This window comes from Anas acuta, chromosome 7 (genome assembly GCF_963932015.1).
Source record: "Anas acuta chromosome 7, bAnaAcu1.1, whole genome shotgun sequence".
In the NCBI taxonomy this organism is placed as follows: domain Eukaryota; kingdom Metazoa; phylum Chordata; class Aves; order Anseriformes; family Anatidae; genus Anas; species Anas acuta.
In genome coordinates this window covers 25,532,648-25,547,183 of record NC_088985.1, presented here as the reverse complement: position 1 = coordinate 25,547,183, position 14,536 = coordinate 25,532,648, and the positions used below count along the sequence as shown (strand labels likewise).

Genomic DNA, 14,536 nt, shown 5'->3' with positions numbered 1-14,536 from the left:
AAGGTTTTTGTTCTCTTTTCCAGCTATTTTGGGACACATCTGAAATAGAAATATTCAGCAGAAATAAGGAACTGGAGGAACAGTAGCCACAGACAAACCACAAGTCCAGATGCAATCTATTTTCATCAAATGTGATTTGCTGCATGACTTTTTATTATTATTTTAAAATACACTATGCATCCATTTTTTAAAAGCATCATTGTGCTTGACACCACAGTGTCTCACCTCTGATTGTAACAGCCTGTAGCCCCTCTGTGTGGAGAGGAAAATTTGACAGAGTTGATTACCCATGTCTCCTCATCACTTTCCATCTCCCAACAAAATAAAAGAGAACCACACTCGCTGGAGTAGCATCGCTGAAAGGCAGAAGTTGCAGGATTAGCGTGCAGTGGGCTGCTGGCTGCAGACAGGAGAAAGCCCCAGCAGGAATACCAGGTCCCTGGCACACACAGGGAACACATACAGCTATTATTCTTTCCCAGACAGGTTTTTCATTCCCATTCAAATAATGTTTCAAAGAGGAAAAGCAACCTATAAAGACGACAGCCAAAGATGTGCCTTTTTTTTTTTTCCTTAAATGTTGACCCAACAGTGCTCTTATTCTGTATGTAATGCTTGTGTTGTGACATTACAGGAGAAGTAAGAAGGTCAGACTACAGATGAAATTTCAGGACACAGATGATGAACAAATTAACATCTCTATAAGGATGTGCTTGCTAAATACCATTAGGGAAAAGTCATCTGCCCCTTAACTACGTCCATTTGCTCCTTAAACTGCAGAGTTTGGACTTGCTGGAAAATACAACAAGAACTAGGACCATAATATGAATAGTCACAGCCTCAGCATACACCTCCTGAACCTCATTTCAAAGAAAGCACGTGAGATAGTCCAAGCTTACATGATGCTTTCTATCTGTTTCCTATCTGTGTTTACTATAGCAATAAGGAAGTTTGCCTGCAAACACATCCAAACTGCACGGAACACGCAGCACATCTTTAAGCGGAACATTGCAGCGCGATCAGCACGTTCAAGCAGCACAACATTCCCACCGACACGCTTAGGGCATGAGATTTGTGCAGACACAGAGGCGGTTAGCATCACACACTGCCTGGAGATCCCAATTTTGCTGCAGCACCGGCCTGGGCAGGATACTCGGGTCCTTGTGCAGCCCTCCCGCACATCGCTTTGCATTACCCAGCCGACACCAAGCGGTGCTTGATAACCTCAGCTTAGCCCAAAAGCAGCCAGCTCAGCCCCGCGTCCATCCCAAACCCTACCGGCGTGACACCAGAGAGCGGAGAACCCGCTGCTAGGATGCAGCCACGGATGGAGAGGAGAAACGAGGTGACAGCTCCACCAGCCTCCCCCCGCCAGATGCGGCCACCCCACGCCCCCACTCCCCACCCGTGCCGCGACCCCTCGCCCTCCACCCTTGCCCCCCACCCGGCCTTTTCGGGCTCCTGTCCCCCCTTCCCCTTACCGTGAGGCGCCCCGCGGGTCACCTGGCCCCCCATATGGCCTCAGGCAGCAGCGGGGCAGGGGCTCATTGCACCCCCCCCCCAGCTCTGCTCCGCCAGCCCCCGGCCCGCCCGGCAGCCGCCTGCCCCTCGCCGCTTTCCTCCACCCGCTGCCGGCCCTAGGAGCCAGGAGCTGTCCTTTCTATTTACATAAGGAGGAGGAGACTTCGCGTCTTCCTGAAATAGCTGCCGACGCCGGGGAGATCGGGTGCGGCCCCCCCACCGCCCACGGCCCCCAGCATCCCCCCTCCGGGGCTCTCAGCATCCCATGGGGGCTCTCAGCATCCCCCGGCCGGGGGCTGTCAGCATCCCATGGGGGCTTCCAGCATCCCACGGGGGCTCTTCGCATCCCCGCCGGGGGGCTCTCAGCATCCCACAGGGGCTCTTCAGCACCCCCCCGCCCTGCTCCAGCCCCCTTTTCATCCAGCCGAGGGGGGGGAAGAAGGTGCGGGGCCGGCAGCCGCCGCGGTACCCGGCTCCCAGGCAACGCGCAGAACAAAGCCCGAGGCGCTGCCAACTTCGCTCACGACGTTAAGGACTTCATTTAGAAATATCAAACGGCTCCGGCCATTTGAAACTTGCTTTGGTATCCTAGGGAGGAAAGTGGAATGGCAAAAAAAAAAAAAAAAATAATAATAATAATCAAAAATCGAAATAAAAAAAAAAATAAGAGGAAAAGAATTATTACCAGACATCACTGCACCAGAGTCTTCAAACGGCCTCTGCTGGTTAATTATTAGTTATTTAAAAGCAAAGAAGAAGTGCTTGAAATGCAGACGGGTACGCCACGGACTGTAATAATAAAAACATTACCCCCCGTCAACTCTTTTGTGCGAGGCTTGCATGCTCCGTCCAGATACAGTGCTTGCTGCTCTCCAGCCCATTGCCTCTGCTGCCGGATAAGGGCCAGCAGCACTAAAAGCAGGGGGATGCCGAGGGTGGTCGGGGAGGTGCACGGGGAACCGCAGCCAGGCTTGGCCCCTCGCTTGCTCCCTTTACACCACGGTTCATGCAGGAGCCAGCTCCCTCCTGTCCATCTCCAGCACCGCATGCCCCTGCCCGCACGCATCTCTCTGCATCAGTCCTGTCCACGAGCCTAAGGGTAAATTAGCACAGCAGGCATCGTGCTGCCACAGCCGGCCGTGGTGTGTCCAAGCTGGCTTGTTGAAAAACTAGTTCATGCATCTTTATGGCATGCCGCAGTCGCTCTTCGCTCTGCAAAGGAGTGAGACCCAAAGTTATGCAGCCACAAGCACAGCTCTGCCTCCCAACTCTTACCATGGTGCTGGGCAAATCCTGCCATCCCACTGCCTCGACTCTCCCACCGGGAAACTGGGAAATAAGATTTCTCTCACCTATGTTGTAAGGTTATTGCTTAGGATGGCTGGGTGCTGAGGGACTCAGCACTTCTGAAAAGAGGAAGGGGGAAAAAAAAAAAAAGCAATGCAGAAAAGCTCAAGCCAAAGAAGCACAGTCAGGGTGTTTGCACTAACACTGCGTGCGTGAGGAAGGCTGTGCCCAGCGTTTCAAACCTGCCAGAGGAGCATCTCCAAGCCCCCGAGCAGCAGCCAGCACCACCGCCAGCACCCAGCTCCCTCCTGCCCCGCCGAGGAGACTCACGCCGGGACCCCAGAGCCAAGCAGCAGCTTTCCCCAGGATGAGCGGCGCACAGGCAGCGCTCAGCTCCTCCCTGCCCAAACTCACACTCTGCAGAGCTTACGGCAGCTTCTTGGCAGAAGACTTTTTTTCCTTTTAATTCCTCCCCTCCCGGACGATGCTGCATTTACAGCAGCAGCAAGAGCACCGCAGCGCGGCCCGCGCACCCCGAGCAATGCAGGGCATCTCTCGCATCGTGCCAACCCAGGGCACCCTGCTCTGCTCCCACACCACCAGGGACCTGCAGCCACCACAAGGACATCACTGGTTTTGTCCCTTGGCGGGCAGCCCTGACAGCAAAGGGACCTCTGGGTGTTGACACCACAACCAAGGCATTTCACCCCAAGGAATGAAGATTTACTCCAATAGCCAGCCCCAATTTTTCTCTCTTGCTCTCTCAGCTCTGCTTTCCATCCTTACCTTAATCTTCCTGCAGCTCTGTGAATAATTGACTTTTTGGTTCACTGCCTCAACCAAGAGATTGCTAGAAAAAAAAATATCATTTCGTGTTGGCCCAAAACTGAATGCTTTGTATGTCTTGCTGAACAAAATGTTTCTTTAACTCAAAACGAAGCATTTAATTTTGGAGTTATTTTTACCTCATTTTTTTCAAGTTACGGTCATTGAATCCAGCTCTGAAATGATGTCTTGAAGAAAACATTAAGCACTTTGTTCTGAGTATACCAAAAGGAAAAGTTTGAACTGTTATCTTTTCAGATTATTTTACTGTTTGCGACTTATTGGCTTTGTTTGTTTGTCTGAGGGAGAGGGCCGGGAGGGCAAGATGCCAGAATGAGTCATCCAGTTTGGCAGAAAATTGTAAACGGTTTCATTTGATTGAAAAATTGCCTTTTTTTTTTTTTTTTTTTTTTTGAAAAAACAGTACCCCTTTTCCCCAACTTCCCCCAGTGCTGTGGAACAGCTCCTGTGGGATGCAGCCCCCAGAGCCACAGCAGTGCAAGTCTGCCCCGTTCTAGCTCCTGAAGGATTACTTGCTATATGGCAAAGCTTTCCCACATGGCCACATCACGCTGGAACTTATCTTTGATTCGGGCTTATCAGCTCCAAATCCCTTTCAGATCTTGCCCTTTCCCAAATTTCTCTTCTGTCCTTCAGGCTTCTGTTTTTTCTCTGGACAAAGAAAACCTATCTACAACCCCATTCCCAATTACAATTCTCCATGCCGATACCCTCTAGGTGCCCTTGGGTTATTTCTCTGCCCTTGCCAATCCCTGCAAGGCCTCCCATTGTGGCATCAAGTATATAAAAAAAATAATCAATACCTCCATTTGTGCTCCCTTCTAAATTATTGACAAAGGTATTAAGGCTGGACCCAACAGAAACCCAGCCCCTAAATCCATTCCCGTTCATGAACTGCGTCCAGCAAACTGGGGCCAAACAGCACTGCTGCTATCCAAGCAGGGATCTGCTACAGGAGCACTTTGAGGCAGCATCCAAACTTGCTAAATATATTTATTAACCAGAAGATCAGAATGCTGAGGCTGCAGATGACTTCTGTAGACAGATACGCAGTCATCAGTCCCCCTTGTTAGACTAAAGCCTTGGATTTTTCTGAGCCAGCCTTAAGCAAGACAATAGGGCACCTCTCCCACAGCCCCAGGAAAAATACCCAGCCCTGGGCAGCAGCTTTGGGTAGAAAAGGCAACGGGTAATGAGCAGCTGCTTTGCTTCCCTGTGTCCTGGTCAGCAAGGCAGGAGCAGGCTGGCAGTCAGCAAGGAGAACACCAGGGACCCACCAAGGTCTGGGAAAGGACATCTCAAAATAGCTGTGGTGTCTGATGACCTTTTGTTGTGTGGACCAAAACCACCTCACTCTTCCTTTGTGCTCGCTGCATCGCTCAGCCTGCCCCTCTCCTGATGGGAGTTTTGCGCCCACTTTAATGGTGATGGCACCAAGATTTCTCCAAGAAATGGCCCAAAGAGTTTCCCTGAAAATCAGTATGGAGGAAAGCAGGCAACTGTGGAAATCAGTCTGATATTTGCCAGGGACAAGGAACCTTCTCTTAATGACTTCAGTGTTTGAGAAGTTAACATCAGTTTCTCTATTACCACTTGCACTCGGTGTTACGGTAACAAACTGATTGACTAAAAGTTGTCCTTTTTCACTCAATACAGTAGCTCTCTGCAACCACCTGGAGATGATGTAGGAAGATAAGAATTTAGGGTTCAGAAGAACGTTCTCAGGTCTTTTTTCTAGCATAAGCTCCTGACTGCTGTTACAGCAGGGACTTCACCTGTACAGAAAGCAGACTTCATTTGGGAACCTCTGACACTAACTCCAGAAGAAAAACTATGTTCTCAGCAGGAAAGCATCCAAGAGAAAGTGTCTCACTAGCATGTGCTAGCACACAAAAAACAGTGACCAGAACTGGGAAATCTTACATTCTAAGCCTCCTCTTAACATGAATTTATTGCCCATAATGGAGAGGGCTTAGACCAAAGATGCATATCTGCTTTCCATTCTTTATCTGTAATGCAAAATACACAGATCTTGACCTAGCAAAAGATTTGCTGACTAGCTGATGCTTATTTGAAAACATGATGAGTTGTGTAATTGAGTATTACCCTGGATTAAAGTCTAATCTCAATGTTTGTGTCACATGAAATTCAAAACCCAAGCCAAAATTCTCGAAAGTGAAACCAGGATTGACACCTACAACCTATGGCACAGTGACCATTAACCCAGGCACTCGGTTACCCCGGGACAATTCACTGCAGGCACAGAAGGATGGAGGATTTAGGGACAGGGAAGTCTTTAGGCTGAGCATTCACCTCACACTTGCACTCAGCGTAAAAGAGACATCAACGCCATTTGCTTTGGTGACAGGAACCACACAGGCACAGCAGTAAAGGCTGCTGCTCGGTAGGGCGATGAAGACATCAGCGAGGCATTTGAATGGATGTCCACAATGTGGGTTGGTTCAATGAAAGAGACACGGTGGCAGGAGAGCCCAGCCAACCCCTGCCTGCTCGGCATTTTCTCATAATCCCTGTGCCACCATCTGCAGGAGTGGTAGAAGGGAAAAGTACTAGAAAGAGGCATGAGGCTGAGCAGGGAAAAGGATTTCCAAGGCAAGGAATTGAGCAAACCCCAGGCTGGGTTGTGTAGTATCTCACCATCATGCAAATGCTCAAAAAGCCCCACTGGATGCAGCTTTTATCTTCAAAGCCAAAAGCATCTCCCTCCTCACATATTTTTGCACTTTCAACAGATAATGTAGTTTAGAAATCTGCACAGAATATTGTAAGTTAGCAAAATTTGGAAATGATAAAAATGATAAAATTAATGTAAGATGCACCTTGCATTAAAGCATTGCATTGGGCTCAACGGCACTTCTGAAAAGCAACTTTTAGATAATACAGAAAAGCTGTGCACACTCTGGGGCAATATCATCTGGAATTTGCCAGAAGTCTATTCCCTGAGGGAAACATGCTGTACATGACACCTACTGCATTTTTGAACGCTTCTAGTCCTCACATCTATTTATAAACCAAATTAATAAAATAGTCTCTCTCTCTCTCTCATTGCAGATTAGCTCTTCATCCACAACACTTCTTCAAAAAGAGTTTTAGACCTATCTAGGTGTAATGAAGTATGAAGATAAAAGCAATCACCTCACCAGAAGAAACATATTAATCTAAAAAAGACACAAAGAAAGATTGGTCTATACCTTTCACGCTAATGGCTTTTGCTTTGAGAGAAAGCGTATGAAACTTCAGTTTCCTTTCTAGGTCTACCATCAAGCAAAGATTTTTCTTAATTCCCCCTTGAACACCTTCATTTTGACTCCACCCATAGAGGCAGCATAATAGCAGCAAGACAGTACTGAGAAATCGCATTTCAGTCCCAGTCCTATGTCTATCAAATGTTTGGAAACTTAGAACAACGACGTTCCATATGATACGGCACTGCAATAAGCTTTTAGCAACAAAAGCAGAGCACTGCTCCACACAGATCTACAGGGAATACTTGTGCACTACACATACATTTACATCACATAAAGTAGCTCATTCGCACTTTATCACAGGCAATATCGAAACTCTACACTGAAAAACAGAATTACCTGCAGAAGTCATAGCATTTTTATGGTGCATGTTGAGCAAACACACCATTTGTTTTCACAACATTCCTGGAAGAAGTGCTGCCTCTGCCTGAGCTACAGAAGTGTATTCTGACTTTTGAGGGGAAAAAAAAGGGATACGGGGATCTGTAAGCAACAGGATAGTTTGCCCTGACCACCTTAATTCCATACCCTCTGCTTGGTGCCCTGGAAAGAGCACAGGCAGGAGCTCTGCGAAGTGCTCTGCAAAGCAAACAGCTCCAAGAGGTAAGTAAGGTAATCAGAAAGCACTGGCACCAGGGTGAAAGTGAAGGTTAGACAGACTGCTTCCATCGGGCACGTGCTCACTTTAGAGAGCTTGACTTTGTAACCTTGATAATGTTCCCTTGGCGTCAAAGTGTAATTTCCAAGATTTTTCTTAGCGAATACAGGTTACAGGATAGGACAACCTCGGTGCTTTGTGCCCCACCCTTTCTGAAAAACGCCTCTCACACACGCAGATGTTTGTGACCAAACCAAAGCACTTTATGTTTGTGATGTAAATATTAACCCAGCAGAGAAACACCTTTTTATTACCTGAACTCCCTACCCTGCTAAAAGTCCTTTGGAGAGGACAGGAAAGCACAGTGGAGTTCAAAACAAACTCTGGGATTACCAGAGAGGTGAGATGCCACATCTCCATGAGACCATGTCCCCACCACACACCCCCAGCACTAAGCTTCAGGCTGGGATTACAGTGGAAGGTCCCAGATCCCCTCCCAGGACTGGATCCCTTCTCACCAAAACCTCCCTGCCCCCTGCTGCAGGGCTGTCCTGTACGAAGCAGGATTTATTTGGATTTATTTTCGAACTTTGCCCTTACAGGGCTGCTTTTGCGAGTTCTTTTGCATTAGACTTCAAGGAGCCAAAGGAGATGAAGGTTAAATACTCTAAGGGCAAATTGAACAGCAAGGGTGAGTTCTTCAGCCCAAGCAAGATGAATCTTGTGGGTGTAAAAATGAAACAAGCCACGTAATGCCTTACATGCACATTGCCCCTTCCCTCTGTTCATCTCCTGCTTATCTCTTCTCTGGACTCTTCTCCCTTACCTGATGCCACTGACCTACACCCCTCCAACCCATTCTCATCGTAGCTTTTCAAGTTGTATTTGAAGTTTATCCTTCCTCCGTTATTGTACCTTTTTCATTTAAATAATAAGAGAAAGGAGTTAAATCATGTTTTGCACGTAACTCAAATCTCTCAAAAGCACCACAAATGACCATAAGCCAGATGCAGTGGGTAGCTACTATTGGAATTTAAGAAAAAAAAAAGCGTTGGTTCTTCATCTCAGGAAAAAATGATTCTATCAGGACAAAATCAGAGCTTTTCTTTTATCAAATGACATTTCTTTAGGGCCTAATTCAAAGCACACAGCGGATAAACAGAAATTGTAAGTACACTACTGAGTAGAGCAATGGTCATGTTCCCCTCCAGCCAACTCAATCCAACATCCCTATTTCCACCAGTAAGATGCAAGATTCATAAAATTACCAAACGCAGAAAAACATCTGTATGCTTCAGATCTAAAACATGCTAATATATTCATCACTACAGCATCTAGACTGAGTGTCTCTGACCTACCACAGCTTCTTCTGATCTGCTGCAAACTTTTGCAAACCAAAACAACTCTGACTGCCATTACTTTCTCTCCCTCCCATGCGCTATGCCTTCAGTCCAAAGGTCTTTTTCACTTCTTCCCTCCCTCCCTCCCCCATTCTTTGCCTCAGCATCCTCGTCTGTGCCGCCCACACACTTGGAGAGCAGAGAGCAGACCAATCTGGCAGGCTCAAATAACAAAAAAAAAAAAAAAAGGAAAGAAAAAATAATAGTAAGATGTTTTCTGGCCTACAAGTCTCCTTTTCTCTGTGTTTTTATCTGGAGGGAACAGTCAAATCTCTTTTCCTTTCACCAGGAACCAAGTGGAACAGCAATGGCTCCCAAGGTCTCATGTTCTTGCAAATCAGCCCAGAGAAAAACAAGGAGGAGGGGGGGGGGGAAGACTGGCATTTCTCCCCAACACACAGGCACCTTTGAACAATAACATTAAGCTTATTTTTAATCGTGTCTCCTTCCAGCACCAAGCACCAGTTAAAAATATCCATTTTTTTTACAACGTGGGGTTTGATTAGCCAATATTCTTGTCTGCTTTTCTTGAAAAGGCTGAGGACAAACTCTGCTGCCTGGAGGCTCGTTACCCAGCCAGGCATTTACTGGCACCGTGGGGACCGCTGAGCTGGCCGGGCACACACACGTGCCCACACACGTGGCACAAGGAGGGGTCCAGAAGGACACACACCTCCACGTAAAGCTCTGCAACCACATTGGCAGAACAGACCCAGTACAGCCCCAATCTTGCAATCTCATCAGCATATGCAAAAATCCACTCCGACATAAAGCATCTAATGACACTAATGGCACACAGCACGGCGATACAGTCCAGGCATGTGGAAATAATCACAGGCCCAGAACCCAGAATGACTGATTTTTTCCCATTCAACATATGTTTTACTTAGATGTCTGCATCTTCCCACCCTTCTCAGTCTCCCAAGCTTATTTGTTTTTGGTGGAACACAGGCAGATATCTTTAATACCAGAATGTTATGTTAAATCACACCTATCTGAGAAAGAAAAAATGGATAGCCTGGAATATAAACAAGAGATTTTATGAAATTCACACATTCCTAACAATAGCCAGAATCTGACCCCAGTACATTTGGTCACTGAACAGGCAAAATACATCTGAACTCTGTTCAGCCCAAGGCTCTAAAAATAATATTTGGGATTTCTACACAAAATTAGAACAGAAGAAGTTGAGTTTCAGTTGAGACATAAATAGTGTTTATTAGGACCACAGCGTACGTTCCACAAGATTCAAAGACTCTATAGCTATTCTGCGCAGTTATTAGTTTTCTTAAGGTGACCTGTGAGCCATACCCCAGGCTAGTAAAATCAGCAATGACCTCAGCATTTACCACATCACTCTAAACAAAGCATCTCTCCCATCCTATCAAGCCAACTTAACTGAGCTGTTTTTATGTCCCAGAGGTGTTTTATCTGGAAAAAAATAAATAATAATTTTACCTGCCTAGTTACATGTCAGCTATGGTGACTTTTGTTGCTTTAGCTTTTTGTAGCCGCAAAGACCAAATGTCCATTTTCAAAGTCTTTATCAACACAGTTAAAGCAACAGAGCCATCGTAATGCAGACAGAGTATTTCAGTAGCTAGACTGCTCTGTTGAAAGCAAATGTTCACAGGTCTCTTTGGAAGTGTAAAAACAGCCACTCTTTTTGCCATGTTTCTGACCTGTCAAGGCAGAAGTAGACGTTTTCATATGTTAGCTCCTGCCTTGTAGCTTCAAGAAGCAATATGAAAGCTTTACTGGAAATTGTACCCTTGCCCACAGGAGACTGTTGCTCCTTCCCAGGGAATCCCCACTTGACTCACACCCAACCTTTACCTTCAAGGAAGAAACAGGGAGGGTTGGTGCTCAGCACTCCCCTCCTTCCACCAGATCCTTATCAAATTACACCATGACTCATTGCTGATCCACAAATTTACTGGCATTTCCAAGACCTCATTTGAGGTCTGACAATGGTCTCACTCACGCTTTAGGACTATTCCCCCTGCAGCAGCAGTGACTTTGGAGGACAGGAGAGAGCATCTACTGTTACTATAGAGCATCTTAGAAATACAAATCTTTCTGTCCTAGATTAAGACAGGAACACTAGATGTGGGACATGAAAAGATTTAGTATCTCCTCGCATCCAGTGTTAACAGGACACATCTGTATTGTGAGGTTTATCATCTCCCCAGACAGAAGTCTTTGCTACAAGACAAACCCCGGTGCCACCTGTCAAGGCAGAAGACTATTTAACAGAATAGGTGTGAGATTTGGGCAACCCATACCACAGCAATTTCCCCATGAACCAGCTGCTCTTGAGAGGGTGGGTGTAAAGCAAACTAGCCCAGAGCAGAGGGGTTGAAACTAGATGATCTTTAAGGTCCTTTTCAACCCAGGCCATTCTATGATTCTACATGTCTGGCTGCTCAGACCACAGGGCCTACTTTCTAGTCACTTCTTTTGGATATTTTTCAACCAAAGATCAGTAACTTGTACTTCATTCCCCACAGCCCCTACTTCATATTCCTGCTTTGTAAATCTGTGAAACACCGGACAGTCTGGCCTCAAAACTCAGGCAACACAGGAAAGCATATTTATTCGATAGCTTGTTTGACCTTCTAGCAAACAGCAGCAGGGCCTACTGCAGCTGGGATGGGCCTTTCTCTGGGTAAGACCTAGTCTGAGCTAATGCTTGTCTGGATTTAGACAACTTGAGTGGAGGAAGGACACTTGGAAGACATTGCAATTTTAGTGGGAGAGTTGTGCAAAGACGCACAAAAATATTTAAAGGAGATGGGCACAATAAAGAGGAAAGACATTTTTGCTGGCTCATGAAAATGAAACATATGCAGGGCTTAATCTGCCACCAGTGAAATCAATGAGGATTTTGCCAGTGAAGCAAAACAAAAGCAGAAATGGAAACAACATCTGACAATTGCTATGTTAGACCCATACAAATTGCTACAGTTAATAGCCTATGAGCTGGATAAATAATGTACCATAGGCAGTGGATGATTTTAAACCTCCATTTTCCAGTACAAGAGTGTCATGATCTTGAGAATTTTGGAGCTTGTAAAGGCTGCTTATGCTGAGTCATATTTGGAAAGATTTTCCACTTGGATAATCATGCTAAGTCTATAGAGACAACAAACAAATAACATGTGAGAGGGAAAAAAAAAAAACAAACAAAAATACAACAGAGATTAAGGTTTAAGCTCAGGAGTAGAAAAGAATTTGGATAAAATTGTTTGTAAATAATTTATCGTTCAAGTAATCCCTAAACTTCTTTGTATGTAAAGGAAAGTATTTCTGCTAATCATTACTTTTTGGGAATTGATTATATAAACCTAGGTTGCCAATTCATTATCCAGTAATAAATAAAAAGCATCTGATTTCGTACCTTTAAGATTATAATGACACAGCTGCAGAGGGGTCAATATGGAGAGAATGGCATTGAGGAATTAATCTCTCTATGAGCACAAAACACGTAATGAAGATAAGGCAGAACAGAAAAACAGGACTTGGACCTCAACATCAAAACCCAGGGATTCTCAGTAGATTATTCATGCAGGCAGCAGAACCACACCGGGAGAGGGAAGAAGAATGGCAGGAGGAACCATGCAGAAAGAAACGATGCAGCAGCACAAAAGCAGGAAGGGAAACAAGAAATAAAAATAAAAGTCACGTGGGACACTTCAGAAAGCTCTCATCTCCCACCTAGCTAGCAAATAGGGGGTCATTTTTTCCAAAGCTCAGCAAGCTGAATACCAACCAGACCAGCAAACACCAAAAGCAGAAACTTGGAAACATGGCCCTGCATGTCCCACTCCAACCTCTCAAAAGCAAAGTTTCTGTCCAATGTGTTTTAGGCACACAGATTCTTACTGAGAAAAGGTCTGTGCGTTTCACATGAGTGTGAGCTAGCCTGCATCACACATGGGTCCTTCTGGCTTTTCACACCTCGTGGCTGGCAGTGACGGCTGTCTGTCTGTCCCATGCACAGACCCAGCTCTGGGACGCAGTGTCAGAGACCTCACTTTTAGGACTGCAGTTTTGTAGGTACAAAACCACCAGGAGTGCAGCTCCTCTCCCAGGCTCCTGCAGGAGGGAGGCAGCTGAGAACCCCTCTCTGCTGATAGCAGGGACAATAGCTGATGCAGAGATCGGCCAGTCAAGAGAAGGAAGATGAGCTATAAAACAGCAAATATTTTCCAATATTCCCATAGTAAACACATATTGAAGGAACCGAGTAATAGGAACAAGGTGCCATCTCCCCACCTCCCAGGGCACTTGCTCAGACACTGCCAGCGATGTGCCACCTGATGGCCTTTACCCACACGGCTGTTACATCACCACTCGCAGCTCCATCCCAGAGAAATCCCTCCAGAGTCAAAGACTGGATGGGCTGTGAAATCCCAATTATGCAATTACATTGCTAATTTCTCCACAACTGAACAATTTACACTCCCAACTCTTCGACAGGCCTGTACTGCCACTCACTCACTGTCCTAACATACAGGCTGAGGTCTTCAAGGCTTTGGGTTTTTCAGCTGGATCATTTTCCACTGACCCCAAACAATCAGCATTTGGGTAAGTAACAGAGCAGTATAAAGCCACTACAGCTAGATCCAATACTAGCAGTTCAGGGCAGTCAAATCCGGGTTTAGGTCCTTTTCTGGGAATCACGTGTCTTAGGGTTGTTCCCACAGTTTATAACCCTTGGGAAGCAACAGGCTCTAATACCATTGTTACCTAAATATTATCTGCATAGCAGATGTTGTGTGTGCACACTATCCCTCAAGCCTTTGCCATCTGTTTCTTACCTAATAAGTCAGGTGTTCAGTCTTTTTTATTACTATTATTTTATTCAAATGAATAAAATGTGGGGGTTTCTTCTTCAGTTGTTCTCTTCACTTACTTTCTCAGTAAGAAACAGAGTTAAAAGTTTCTGAAAACACTTCTGAAGCATTAAGTGTAATGATTTCCCTTTAGCCATGTATGAAAAAAGTCACACGGGGTATGTGTTTTTTCAAGAGGGTAAATTGGCAGCATGCATAATGCAGCCTGACACCACCTGGCTCCTTCTCCCTTTTTAAATAAGCACAAAGTAATATGAAGAGGCATCACAGAGGCAGAGAGCCCTGACACCAGGCAAGGTGTGTGGGAGGAACAGTAATGCTGGATGAATGCTAACATCTAAACAGGGCCAGCAAAAGCCAGGGACGTGACAGACAGGCTGGACCCTGAGTCCTTTGAGGACATCCGACTGCCATCCCCAGCCAGCTGTGGGTCAGAGCCCAGATGAGACAGGTACCAGTGCCAGACCCACAGAACCAGGACACCACGGTGCTGAAGAACTGCCCGCTGCTCTGCCCCTCTTCCTGCCAAGCAGCAGTTTAATGGACCATTGCTGGTAATGGACCAGCTCTGACATTTGGCAAGTTCCTCGTTACCAGCCCCAGAGAAATGGCAACCACTGCAAATCTTGTGCAGTTCAAGTTCAGCATGTTTTCTGACTTTTTTTTTTTGCGGACAGGAAGCTTCGCTGATGGAGCAAATTCTTTTTATATTTCTTCACATTCAGAGAGTATTTATAGGATTATTTTTTTTTTAATATC

General features: G+C 45.9%; 1 protein-coding gene across 8 annotated transcripts in view; it reads right to left on the bottom strand.

The window, feature by feature from the left end:
* The window catches only part of NEURL1 (neuralized E3 ubiquitin protein ligase 1), a 148,264-nt gene that overhangs the window by 81,957 nt on the left and 51,771 nt on the right, over window positions 1-14,536 (bottom strand). The window contains exon 1 of one of the 8 annotated variants that reach the window (XM_068688392.1): window positions 3,595-3,615. The exons of 3 other annotated variants lie outside the window; for them this stretch is intronic. Coding sequence is in view for 4 of the 5 variants with exons in the window: in XM_068688385.1 (XP_068544486.1) it covers window positions 2,332-2,587 (256 nt within the window). In the remaining variant the exon portion in view is untranslated. 4 more of the 8 variants (XM_068688388.1, XM_068688385.1, XM_068688389.1 and 1 more) reach the window with 4 other exon arrangements.